Genomic DNA, 14005 nt, shown 5'->3' with positions numbered 1-14005 from the left:
AGAAAAGCCGCTTGAGGAATGTTCTGGATTCTTTCTAGCTGCTCCCAATTAGGAGAGAACAAGTTTCTCTTCACTTCGTTCTTCCTACCTGCTATTTGTTCCCTGCTGCTGAACAGAATATAGTGGATGTACTTCGGACACCAGAGGATGGTGCTAAAAAAGATAAATTTATATTAAAACTGTCTAAATAGGAAGTATATATAATAAACTATCTTTTGTATAGGAAGATGATGCTACTGACTTAGTCACAGTCTTTTGGCCAGTCCCCTTTGCAATGCATTTCTGAGATTGCTGGAGGGGGTAAGCGATGTAGTATGTGGCTGAGGAACAGTTTCTGTGTGTGAAATTTACTGACCAGTATAGTTTATTTACTTTCTTTTCTTTGACTCATTAACGGAGCCACTGAAACCAGACATAATGGTTAAATAATAATTGTAATTCTAAAAAAGTTTGTGTGTAATGAAATTATTTTTCCTTATGTTATAGTACCTTATTTAAACGTTTAGATGAGTTATTGATTCTTATTTTTCAGCTGCATTGCTAAACTTCACAAAATGAAACTAATTTTTGAATTGCCTTTTCTAGAGGCCAATTGGAGAACAGAAAGAACTTCTTAATAAGTGGAATGAAATGGGAACTGATGAACCAGGTATAAGAAGAGCTTATTCCAAGATGTGGTAATGGGGGTGGAAATTGCCTTCTTAATTGTGGACCCAAAGTAACAATATTAACAGTACTTTAGGACAGATAGCAACTTTCCTTTCCCACAAATTTACTGTCATCTGTTTTGTTCCTACCTTTGGTCAGTGTTCTCTTATTTTGAAAATATTTAAGGCAATTATCCTTTTTTAAAGCAGTATTTGAAAACATTTTTATAAAAGAATAGTAAATTAAATAATTCTTAGGTTTCTTAGACTCAAAGTTAAAGTAAATATTTTTCGAGCTTTAAAGGTAAGTTAAATGGTGAAAAGTTCTAAGACTTCTAAAATATTTTTAGAAATTTATTGTGGGGTCATTTTAATGTTTAAAACCGAGTCAATCAATTTTATAAACATGTAATTAGTGACAAATATATATATGTATCATAGTAAAGTGTATATATATATATATATACACTTTACTATGATACATATACTGTATATGGCTTAAGTACACATCTACATAATTTTTCACTATCTTCCTTAAAAATATGTGTGGGGGACTGGGCAAGAAATAAATGCTAAGTGCTATAACATAGGAAGCAGTGTGTCACACAAGTTCAAAAGGAAGGACAGTTTAGAATTAGAGGAATTCACTGAGAATGTATTGTTTGTATTCTACGCACTTTGAGAATTCTCATATAGAACTTTTATATTGACATTGTTTATTCAATTCAGTTATAAATAATCTATTATAAATATATGAAAGGAGACTCAGTTTCTTTCAGAATATGCCATCTAGGCTGTCAAGGGAGAGGGACTGTCTTTTTATTGTTGTGTTACCAATACTTACCACAATGTGTGACAAATAATCATCCCTGTTCAAACGCTTGACTTATTAATAATCTAACTGCACAGTAATGAATGCAAGAATCATTAATATTTATTATTAATAAACATGTACTGTGTTAACTGAAATTTTGTTTGTAATCAGTTTTCTTAATTCTAGATTTAAGCCATTTCAGACCTGTTTATGCACCTAAGGATTTTCTTGAGGTAAGTACTATTGATTAAATATATGTATGATAATGAGGGGGAAATGTGAAAGAAATGTTGATATAAGAATATCTCTAGGCAGAGGAATCATCATGTAAATAGCCTCCAAGTCAATGATGCAGTGGAATGACATGATCAGATTTGTGTTTGGATATTGCTATTGGAAAATATATTAATTAGAATGTGAAAAATTTTAGAGGCAAGTAAATCGATTAGGACGATTTTTATTAAAAAACTAGAGGTCCGGTGCACAACATTCAAGCACTGTGGGTGGGGATTCCCTCAGCCCGGTCTGCGCCCTCTTGCAGTCTGGAACCCCTCGGGCTGGCAAACAGACATCCCCTCAGGGATCATGAGCGCTGCTGCGGAGGCGGGAGGGACTCCTGCCACCACCACTGCACTTCCCAGACATGAGCCCGGCTTTTGGCTGAGCAGTGCTCCTCCTGTGGGAGCACACTGACCACCAGGGGGGCAGCTCCTGATCATCTGCCCCCTGGTGTTCAGTGCATGTCATAATGACTGGTCATTCTGCCGTTTGGTCAATTTGCATATTACCTCTTTATTATATAGGATAATGACTATAAGTCATGTTGACTGCTGCTGCCTGGCACATATAGGTGCTCAGGGAATCTTTTCTCTTTTTATTCCCTCCTTGTTCTAGTCCAGGCAATAAACAATGTAAACACAGGGGCTATTAAATAGAACATTATAAATGACAAGTTAGTACATTCCATCCCATCTTGACCAGACTACCAGGTATCCCTGGAGATACTCATAAATAGAAATTCACCTGCTGCAAGCTCTTTCTGTCTTCAACTGCTCTATCTCCAACAAAGGCTTTGCTTATTTTTGCTCAATAAACAGTTGTTAAATGAACAAGTGAATCTTTCATATTTTATTTTTATTCCTTTTCTGAACCTGTTGTCTCTGCTACCAGTTTACCAGCATTAAACATTGTTAGAAATTTTATCAGGTTGTTTGGAGTATAAATAGTTTCCTTGTAAATTTAAAAAGAAGTTAGGTTGGTCAGTAACTGTACAGTGATGGTATTATTTCTCTTAGCTTATTAAAGGTTTCTTCTAAACTTTTTCCTTTTCTAGCACCAAGGGCTGAAATTTCATGTAATTTTTATATGGTTATTTTTAACTGTGTTTTCTCCCTAATAGTCATATATTATGTTTCCTTAGGAACTGTTGCTGAGTTGATGCTTTTCTTACTATTTATGCTGGGATTCTCCTTTAATTCAAGAACATTTCCTATAGTTATTTTCTTAGTTATAGTGCCTGCATTTTTAATATTTTCTCTTTCCTATCACCAATGTACTCATAGCTTCTTTTTCTTTCCCAGTCTGTGTTTGAGTTCTCCATGCAGTATCTGTGTAATTAGTCTGAAATTGTGCTGTATTTAACATGGTTTATTTTTTGCTAAATCTTTTATTTTTAAACAAATACCATTGATATTTTCAGTTTAAATTTAGTGTTTGCAATATTATGAAACTTTGAGTATTATAGCACATTCCGTTTTATCAGCGATTAGTTATTAGTTCAGTGCCTTCCTCAGATACCATAGTGTCTCTGTCATCATCATCTCCTTCCCTGGACTCGTGATTATTGATTTTCATCAAGAGTTTTAACTTTAAAATATTTTAAAAACTTATGATTATTCTTGCCCCCAATTAATGTTGATAGTAAAATAAGAAAACATATATAAGAAAAAAATTTTAAATAAAATTACTCATAATACTGTCATACAGCAATAGACACAATCACCATAATTTTTAAAACATCCTATATTATGAACATTTTTCATGTTGTTATTTACATAAATTACTTTTTACACTGTATTTTTATTATGTGAATTGATCATAATTTATTTAAGTAATTCCCTTGAATGGGATGTCTAAGTTGTTATATGTTTTTCCATTATAAACAACACTTTATTAGCATTCTTTCTGCACTATTTTTGCAAACATTTTATATTATTTCCACAACTATACTCATAGATATGAGATTCCTATATTAAAGGATATGCAAATTTCCATGAGTTATTTTATCTGCTTAATTTTGAAATGTATGTAAATTGTCTTTATTGTTAGCTTGGCTTCTGAAAATTTGTTTTTTCATGTGGGTTTGGTTTAGAGGTGATACCTCCCAATATTACCTTAGTATCTTTCTAAAAAACATTGTCAATATTAGTTTTAAAAAGGGTTACAGTTGGTTCTAAAAATTACCTTGGTAAATATTACAGTCAAATAATTTTTATTTTTCTATCACCTTTCCTGGTAAATTGTTATAATCAAACAATTTTTATTTTTTTTTACCATCAAAAGTTTTTTTTTTATAATTAAATTCTTAAATTTTTATAATGAAATGGTAGATCATCAGTTGGAATGTTAAGCCATCCTAATTAGAAGCATATTTATAGTATTTTAACATTTTAGTACAATTTTCCAGTATTTTAGAATGTTATTGAAGTATATGATTAACCCCAAATAGCTTTTAATTTTGTGGTGATACACCAAGAATATCACTGCCAATTTTAGAAGTATAAACGTTCTATACAAAACTAACCAATTTTGTTGGGTTTGTTTTTAAAGGTATTAATTAATCTTCGCAACCCAAATTATGAAAATGGTGATTCTCTTGGTTTCAGGACTCATTTGGGTTTAATCCAAGTTCCTCTGAAAGTAAAAGACATCCCTGAATTGGTAAGTATAGATTTCCAAGAAAAACACTGAAAGTACAGATAATCTGACTGGCTTAACCACATGCAAAATTGTATTGAGAAAGATCTTTTCAGATTGTTAAAGTATGCAGGAAAAGTTAAATGAATTTAATTAAAAAGTGTAAGAAAGGAAATACATTTATAACATGTTGTGTGGTTCAGCAGTGAATTACATTTAAATTGTCATAGTAATGCAAACAATATAGATTTAATCAAGAATCTATTCTACCTAATAAAAGAGTAATATGCAAATTAACCCCCACTCAGCTACTCCCACAAGCCATGCCCACCAGCCACACCCACCAGCCAATCAGAGAAAGTATGCAAATTAACCCAAACCAAGATGGCTGCCACCACAGAGAGCAGGAAGGAGGCTTGGGTTTCCATGGCAATGGAGGAAGCCAAGCTTTCCACACACACTGGCTGGCCCAGCCTTCCACTCAAGGGTACAAAGTTTCAATTATAGAAGATAAATCCAAAGAAAAGTGGCAGCAGCTGGAGAGAGCAGGCTAGGGTTTCCCCAGGCAATGGAGGAAGGCAAGCTTTCCATCTGCCCTGGCCTGCCTAGGCCTCCACTCCAGGCTACAAAGTTTCAATTACAGAAGATACATAAAACCAAACAGAAATGGTGGCAGCCGGAGTCAGCAGTGGGCTTGGCTTCACTCCAGGCTACAAAGTTTCAATTGTAGAAGATAAATATATCACAGATACCAGGGCCTCCACTTGGGTCGCTGGTGGGGGAGGGCATGGCCAGCCTGCAAACCACCACAGGCCTCTTGCCCAGGCTTCCCCATTCCCCAAGGGAACCCCCACCCTGATCTGGGACACCCTTCAAGGCAAACCAGCTGGCCCCTGCCCATGCACCAGGCCTCTAATCTATCTAATAAAAGAGTAATATGCAGATTGACCATCACTCCAACATACAAGATCAAGATAGCTGCTCCCATGTGGTCAAAGATCCTTCCCCCATGTGGACACAAGATGGCCAGCAGAGGAGGACAGTTGGGAGGGTCCAGTTGGGGGTGATCAACCCTTCAGGGGAGAGCAGTTAGGGGTGACCAGGCTGGCAGAGGAGAGAAGTTGGGGGCAAACAACTTGCTGGCTGGGGGGCAGTTAGACATCAATCAGGCTGGCAGAGCAGTGGTTAGGGTGTGATCAGGCTGGCAGGCAGAAGCAGTTAGGGGCAATCAGGAAGGCAGGCAGGTGAGCAATTGGGAGCCAGCAGTCCTGGATTGTGAGAGGGAGCCCAGATTGGAGAGGGTACAGGCTGGGCTGAGGGAACCCCCTGATGCAGGAATTTTGTGAAATGGGCCTCTAATTTTATATATATAATCAAGTGACTGGAATGCCAGAATGACTGGAACAACCAGTTACTATTTTGTGCACTGTGGCTGACCAGCAGACATGATTGTGAGGCAGCTCTCTCACCCCAACCCCCCGGCTGGCCCTGTCTCTGATTGGCCCCCCCACACCCCAATCAGGGGTGAAGCTGGCTGGCCAACCTCCTGTGTCCCCTCTCCCTCACTGGCCCAGCCTGATTGGCCTCCACTGGGGGAGGGGGGCGGGCAGATCCCACCAGTGCACGAAATTCATGCACTTTTTTTTTTTTTTGGGGGGGGGGGTCCTTATTGCTGCTGCGGAGGCAGGAGAGGCTCCTTCCACCACTGCTGCACTCACCAGCCATGAGCCTGGCTTCTGGCTGAGCGGTGCTCCCCCTGTGTAGCGCACTGACCACCAGGGGTCAGCTCCTGCATCATCCTATATAATAAAACGCTAACATGCAAATTGACCAAACAGTGGAGCAACTGGTCAGTATGACATGCACTGACCACCAGGGGGCAGCTCTTGTGTTGAGTGTCTGCCCCCTGGTGATCAGTGTGTGTCATAGCAACCAGTTGTTCTGCTATTTGGTTAATTTGCATATTAGCCTTTTATTATATAGGATGATGGTGAGAAATCCTCACTTCCCCTAAAAACAAACAAACCCAGTAAATATCTGAAACTGGTAAGTTAAAATAGCAATATACACTTGTTACTTGAAATATGGAGATATATACCAGAAAAAAGTGGTTGTCCCTGGATAGTGGGCCAATTATGAATGTGTGTGTATGTGGAGGAGTGTATAAGATAGAGAACTTATGCTGTTTTTATAATAAGTCTTTAAGTGGATTTCACATCTTAAACTATTTCTGCATGTAGAGATAGTGTAGGTGATTAGATTCTGAAGCAAACTAACTAGCTGTGTGACCCTAAGGAAGTTTTTTTAACTTGAGCTTTACTTTTCTTATTTGTAAAACTAGAGGCCTGGTGCATGAAATTCATGCAGTGATAGGGTTCCTAGGCTTGGCCGTAATCAGGGCTTATCTGTGGGGTGACCGGTGGGGTGATCGGGGGCCCCCCCACTGGTACCTGCTTAACTTGTGACTAATATTTCAGAAATTGAGGCTACACCTGCTGACAATATGGTTAGTCCTTCTCTTCCTGTTGTCATTAGGGATAGTTGTCCCTGCCTTTCCTGAACCACAGGGCCTGGATGTGTAATGATTCTGTCTGCAGGATGCATGGTTTATCTGTATCCATGATCTGTCTGTATGAGTATTGAACTTGGTGAAACTCAGTGAGTCATAAGGTACTTACTATACTGGATGGCCCTTAAATCTAGGTCACAATGTTTTATAGATTCACCCATGTTAAATGAAAATTCCTACAAAGTTGCAGACACTAACTTCTGTGTACTGATTCAGCCAGGTGGAGGCAGCAGGGTAGAACTAGAGCTCCATGGTATGGTTTAATGTTGCTGAGCCCATCTTCTAGCACCATCCAAGTTCTGGGAGTGCCAATATGTATGAGCCATTCTGTCTTTCAAGAGCTTTGGGGTAGTGGGAAGATGGACAAGTAAAAAAATAATTTTAATATAATGTGATTATATGGTTTGGTAGAGGTTGAAAAAGGTAATCCATATGCATAGAGAGTTAACCAAATCAGCCTGAAATATCAAAGAAGTTATCCCAGAAGGCACAATATTTTAGGGGAATTTTAAAGGTAATCTGAGTTTAGGGGCCAGGTGTACTGATGATGAATAAAAGTCTAGAGCAGTGGAATAGAAAACAATGTTCAGAGTTTTTTTTATGCTCCTCACATGTCTTAGCATAAGTATAGTTCTCCATTGTGACAATAGAACCTAATACTGAAATGCTTATTGGACTTACTAAGTCCCTCTTTAATATGAAGATCAAATTTATTTAAAAAAAATCAAATACGTTATCATTAATTCTAATGATTTTAATGAAGGAAGAGTTTAAAATAAATGGAAGACAATGGTTGAAAATGGAAGAATAATATTAAAATTTTACCTCTAATCTGAAAAATTGGTAACATGATACAGTGTTATTTTAAAGTACAGATGAAAATCAAGTTTAGTTAAGAATTGAAATATAATGGTAATTATTTAAAATTAATACAAAAATGAAATGTATATGCTTATTAGGCTCAATAACTGTCTTGTGAGGGACACTAGTAAATTATGAACTTAAATAATAATAGATAATTGGAAAGGATTAAAATTCATTTTATTTTTTAAAGAAAAAGGAAGTTTGGTTTTAGCAATTGAATAGTAACAAAACACTAAGCCAATTAAATATTAATAGAAATATTTAATTACTTAGGGAAGAAAAATAATACAAATAACATGGGATTGTTATATATTTTAAAAAATAACAGACAAACATGATTACTTTCCTTAGACATTACTAAATAAGTAGAGGAAGTCTGGAGAATAAATCTAATTTATTCTTATTTTAGCAGAGCACTTGATAGTCTAATTTTACTTAAAAATTAATTAAGTTGTTTTGGATAGTTTCATTGCTTAGTTGATTAAGAGCTGAGTGAAGTACAGTACCATACAAAGCATAGATACAGAATTATATTGCTAATTTTAGACAATGATATTAGAATTGACAATGGTTGCATATAGTGTGTGCAGATGTGTGTTTCAGGAAAGAGTTGAATGTTAATATTTCTTTCCTCAAAGGATAGTTCATTTCTTATTTTACTGACTAGCCTATTACTAAAAAGACAAAAATAAGTAAAAATCAAGAACTATAATATTTTTAAAGAAGTTTTTTAAAACATTGACAACGAAGTAAAAATCTTAGATAAAAGAAATTAGGAAAAAGAAAAATACTACTATAAGCTCTTCCTTTGGAGAAATATTTTATATTTAAGTTTTTCCCCATAATATGTTGATTTTTCCTAACAGCTTTTATCTTTTCTATTCATGTTTTTTTTTCTCTTCATGAAAATAAAAAATGTAAATGCTATGTAGCAACACTGTAATAAAAAACAAAATCATGGTTGTTCTGCTCCTTAATATTGATCAGTGCATTATTATTTAAAGGTTCAATAATGGCTTTTGCTTTTTCTTCTTTTTTTTTAATTCTCACTTGAGGATATTTTTCCATTGATTTTTAGAGAGAGATGGGGAGAGAGAGGGAAAGACAGAGAGAAATATCAATGTTAGAGAAACACATTGACTTGCCTCCTGCAGGAGCCCCTACAAGGTCCCTGGCCAGGGAGGAGCCTGCAAACGAGGTATGTGCCCTTGACCAGAATCGAACCGGGTCACTGTGGTCTGCTCTATCCACTGAGCCAAACTGGCTAGGGCAGGCCTTTTCTTCTTTAGATGTTTGAAGGAAGCAAAGATTCATTTTGTATTGTGATTTTTATTTACACTGATGTTTCAGTGAAGATTATTATTTTTTTACATGTAGCAAAGTTTGAGATGTATGTTAATTCTGTGTGTGTTGTTTTTCAGAAAGAATTATTTGTAGAACTCGGCTTAACTACCGGACAACTAGGTATAGATGATTCTACACAAGTGCCTCCTGGTTAGTATTTCTCCCATATGGCATATGATTAATGATAAATGAGAGCTAGGTAAAAATGTATCTTGTTACTTCCAAATGAATCTAATGACATTTTTATATCTGAAAATAAAGCATACTTTTGCCTCTCCTTGGTTTCTACTAAGTATTGAATAGAATTCTGTATGTTATAATGATCAGAATGCTACTTGATCTTGTCTTTTTATTTGAAGCCCAAAATAATTTCGATAAGTTCTGGGGCATACATGTTATTTTGTTGGCAAAATCTTTATTGGCAGAACTCATATATCTCTTTACTGGAAATCACTATTTACTTTTATTATTTTTCATAGCACCAAATTACACAAACACAGACATTCCACCTTGAATAAACTCAGGATTTAAAATCACTATCTCTTAAACCTTAATCATTTAGAAAATTTTCTTAACTTTTCTCTTTTTGTGTATAAGTGCAACATGGTTATTATAAAAGCCCAGGTTCACATTTAGCTATAATAAAAAGGAAGTAAAATTTGCTTTAAAATGTGGGAGGCCTGTATTGTAGTGGAACTAATACTAGACAGGTGTCAGGGAACTATCCTAGACTCTCATCTGCCACTGGCTTGCTGTGTGTCTTGGACAAGTCGCTTTACATCTTTGCACTTGTTTCTTCTATAAAATAAGGAAGCTGGATATTTATTATTCTTAGTAATAATAACAAACATAATAATAAACAGTTATTGAACATATGCTATGTGTTATGTGTATATTGTCTCATTTTACTCTCTCAGCAATCTGCAAGGTGTGTTTATTACTTCCTCTAAAATTACTTGTTTTTAATGCCTTGAGGAAAGTGTATATCATACGATATGGTTCAAGACATTTTTATTAATTGGACAAATACAGATTAATAAATTGAAGCCCATTCTTAATCTCTTTTAATTTTTACCCTCCAGGTCAAAGTCCACTATTCAATTCCTTCTGGCATAGATTAGTTTTGCCAATTCTTGAACTTTATATGAATTAAAACATATAAAATTTTGTTATGTACTCTTTGATATTTGACTTCTTTTGTTCCATATTGTGTTTGTGAGATTCAGCCATATTACTTTGTATATTTATATATATTTGGGGCTTTTTGCATTATAGTGTCTGTTGTACCAACATACCATGCACATTTATTTATCCATTCTACTATTGATGGGTATTTGGGAAGTTTTAAGCCTCCACTCAAGGCTACAAAGTTTCAATTATAGAAGGTAAACAAATCCAAACAGAAATGGCGGCAGCCATGGAGCAAGCAGAAGGCTTGGCTCCACTCTAGGCTACAAAGTTTCAATTGTAGAAGGTTAAATAAATTCCAGATACCAGGGCCTCTGCTTGGGTTACCGGGGGGAATGACCAGCCAGCAAACCACCACAGGTGCCTGGCCCAGGCCACCCCACGCCCCAAGGGAACCCCCACCCTGATCTGGGACACCCTTCAAGGCAAACCAGCTGGCCCCCACCCATGCACCAGGCCTCTAACCTATCTAATAAAAGAGTAATATGCAGATTGACCATTACTCCAACACACGATATGGCTGCCCCCATGTGGTCAAAGATCCTGCCTCTACATGGACACAAGTTGGCCACCACAAAATGGCCAGCAGGAGAGAGCAGTTGAGAGGGACCAGGTCTGCAAAGAAGGGCAGTTGGAGGCAATCAGCCCTGTAGGGGAGGGCAGTTAGGGGTGACCAGGCTGGCAGAGGAGAGAAGTTGGGGGCAAACAGGCTGGCAGGGGAGCAGTTAGACATCAATCAGGCTGGTATGGGAATGGTTAGGGGGTGATCAGTCTGGCAGGCAGAAGCGGTTAGGGGCAGTCAGGAAGGCAGGCAGGTAAGCAGTTGGGAGCCAGCAGGCCTGGATTGTGAGAGGGAGCCCAGATTGGTTCAGTCCTTCCGTTGAGGATTTTAGCCACCAGAGTCCCTTCCTTCCCCCTGAGTTGGTGACAGGATTGGGGTGATCAGTGTTTCTGATCAATGTTTCTAACTCTCTATCCTTCTCCCTTGCTCTCTGTAAAAAATTAATAAAATATATTTTTTAAATGGACAAAATTTATTGATCAGGCTGGGCTGAGGGACACTCCCCCTCCCTCCATCCCCATGCACGAATTTCATGCACTGGCCTCTAGTACATAATAATGAATCTTATTAGATGGGGGTTCTGCTAAATAGACATTTTCTCAGGTTGTTATCGATATTTCAGAAAGAATAAAACATGATCATTTGGTACAGCATTTCCCAAGTGTGTTCCATGAAACATTCATCATAAGCCTTGTGAAAAAGAGGGTCTTGTTTTCAAATAAGGTTTGGGAAGACTAAGCCATATACTTTTTAAAGATATACAGCTGCAGTGTGGTTTACCATGTTAAAAACTGTGAGAAGTCCGAAGTAAATGTTGATCTTAGCATCTTCTAATGACATTTTACCAGAGAATTTTTTTTTTCCAATCAAGATCTCCTAATGTATATTCATCTATTAACATAGTGGTCCTCAGACCATTCCTTGAGGAATGGAAATTCTGGTTCTGATTTCTTTGGGTGTCATATTCTCGGACCATAGTATGGTACTTGGAAAGCAAAATTATTGTATTTCATATAATAGAATAAATTCTGTAAAGAATTTATTTTGTACTGCTTTCAGTGTATCACCTGGTAGTATCATCCACTATTATAGAGACAAGAATTGGCTGACAACCTTTGATTCTTTGGTTACTAAGTCTCAGCAATGATAGCTAATTAAAATGAAACAACAAATCAAGATACTTAGGATTGACTTAACCAAGGAAGTAAAAGACCTGTACTCAGAAAACTACAGAACGTTGAAAAAAGAGATAAATAAAGGAAGATATAAACAAGTGGAAGAATATACCGTGTTCATGGATTGGTAGAATTAACGTCATTAAAATATCCATACTACCCAAACCAATCTATAGATTCAATGCAACCCCTATTAAAATACCAATGGCATAGTTCGCAGATCTAGGACAAATACTCCAAAAATTTATATGGAACCAAGAAAGACCATGAATTAGCTACAGCAATTAACTATTTTTTCTGAGGAAAAAGCAAAAACAAAACAAAGTTGGAGGAATAATACCAGATATGAAGCTATACTGCAAAGCCATTGTAATGAAAACAGCCTGGTACTAGCACAAGAACAGGCATATAGATCAATGAAACAGAACAGAGAACCCAGAAATCAACCCCAACTATTATGCTAATTAATATTTGACAAAGGAGACAAGAGCATACAGTAAAGACAGTTTCTTCAATAAATGGCATTGGGGTAATTGGACAGGTACATGCAAAAGAAATGAAACTAGACCACCATCTCACACCATATGCAACATAAATTCAAAATGGATAAAAGACTTAAATGTAAGTAGTGAACCATAAAAACCCTAGAAGAAAACGGCAGTAAAACATCAGACATCTCACATAGCAGAATGTTCTCTGATACAACACCTAAGGCAAGAGAAACAAAGGGAAAATATTGATAAATAAATGGGACTACATAAAAAAAAAAAGCTTATGCACAGAAAAGAAACTAGCATCAAATTGAAAAGGAAACTCACTGTATGGGAGAATATATTTGCCAATGATAAATCAACATGGTTTTTAATTGAGGTATAATTACATACAATATTATATTAGTTTCAGGAGTATAACAATGATTCAATATTAGTATATATTACAGAATGATTACCACAGTAAGTCTAGTTAACATCATTTACCATATATAATTACAGAATTTTTTTTCTTGTGATAAGAACTTTTAAGATTTACTCTCTTAGCAACTTTCAAATATGCAATACAGTATTATTAACTATAGACACCATGTTGTAGATTACATCCCATGACTTAATTATTTTATAACTGGAAATTTTTATCTTTTAACTTCATTGACCTATTTTGCCCCCACCTCTGCCCTAACCTCTGGCAATCAACCAAAATTTTGCTCTTTTTAGGATAAAACCAAAGACGAATGAGCAGAAACATTTGGTGTTTTGAGAAAATATTGTTTTATTTTAACAAAAGAAAAGTAGTTTGTCATTTTTTATTCTAATTAAATGCACTTAACTCTTCATTTCTACAAACTTTAAACAGTTTAGAAAAATTTTTGCATATAAATATAAATATTTCTATACTTTTCTATAGAGCCATTCAGTTTTAAAATAATTAAAAGTATTAATACCAGAAAAATATACCCATTATTATTTTAAATATGGCTGATCATATTTATGTTTATTGATTTTATTTTACCTTTTTTTTTTTTTAGAACTTTTTGAAAATGAGCATGTACGTATTGGGCAAAAAGGTAAGCTTTTGATTATACTTACGATGATTTCTGAAAATAAGACAGTCCTAAGTAAAGATCTGTATCATATACCTCCACCCCAACTGAATTTTAATCTCTAAAGAGCTAAAACTCTAAAAAGGAGTGATATTTAACTGCGTAGATACCATGATGAGAATCTTTCTAAAGAGGGGAAATGCATCATTTGGCTTCATCAATAAATGTCAGATAAAGATGTACACAGATGGTTCACTAAAAAGGAAATAAATGCAGACACACATTCTTCAAGGATGTTAGCTTAATCCATTCAGCAGTAGAATTTAATTTCAAAATCAAAGAGGTAGGTTCTTTCTTTGATGCGCCCACACACTTCCCATTAATGTTAA

At 35.8% G+C, this 14005-nt stretch overlaps 1 protein-coding gene across 7 annotated transcripts in view; it reads left to right on the top strand.

Annotated features, from left to right (window-relative positions):
- TBC1D19 (TBC1 domain family member 19) overlaps positions 1–14005 on the top strand; it is an 87870-nt gene that overhangs the window by 25451 nt on the left and 48414 nt on the right. For 6 of the 7 annotated variants that reach the window (XM_036418971.2, XM_036419004.2, XM_036418995.2 and 3 more), the window contains 5 exons: positions 586–649; positions 1648–1694; positions 4291–4401; positions 9232–9304; positions 13602–13640. In XM_036418971.2, coding sequence (XP_036274864.1) covers positions 586–649; positions 1648–1694; positions 4291–4401; positions 9232–9304; positions 13602–13640 — 334 coding nt within the window. The remainder of the gene's footprint in view (positions 1–585; positions 650–1647; positions 1695–4290; positions 4402–9231; positions 9305–13601; positions 13641–14005) is intronic. The other variant, XM_036418988.2, reaches the window with a different exon arrangement.

Source organism: Pipistrellus kuhlii, unplaced genomic scaffold (genome assembly GCF_014108245.1).
Source record: "Pipistrellus kuhlii isolate mPipKuh1 unplaced genomic scaffold, mPipKuh1.p scaffold_m20_p_1, whole genome shotgun sequence".
NCBI classification, from domain to species: domain Eukaryota; kingdom Metazoa; phylum Chordata; class Mammalia; order Chiroptera; family Vespertilionidae; genus Pipistrellus; species Pipistrellus kuhlii.
Note: the sequence above shows the minus strand (reverse complement) of the source record. Positions and strands in the feature narration are given on the sequence as shown.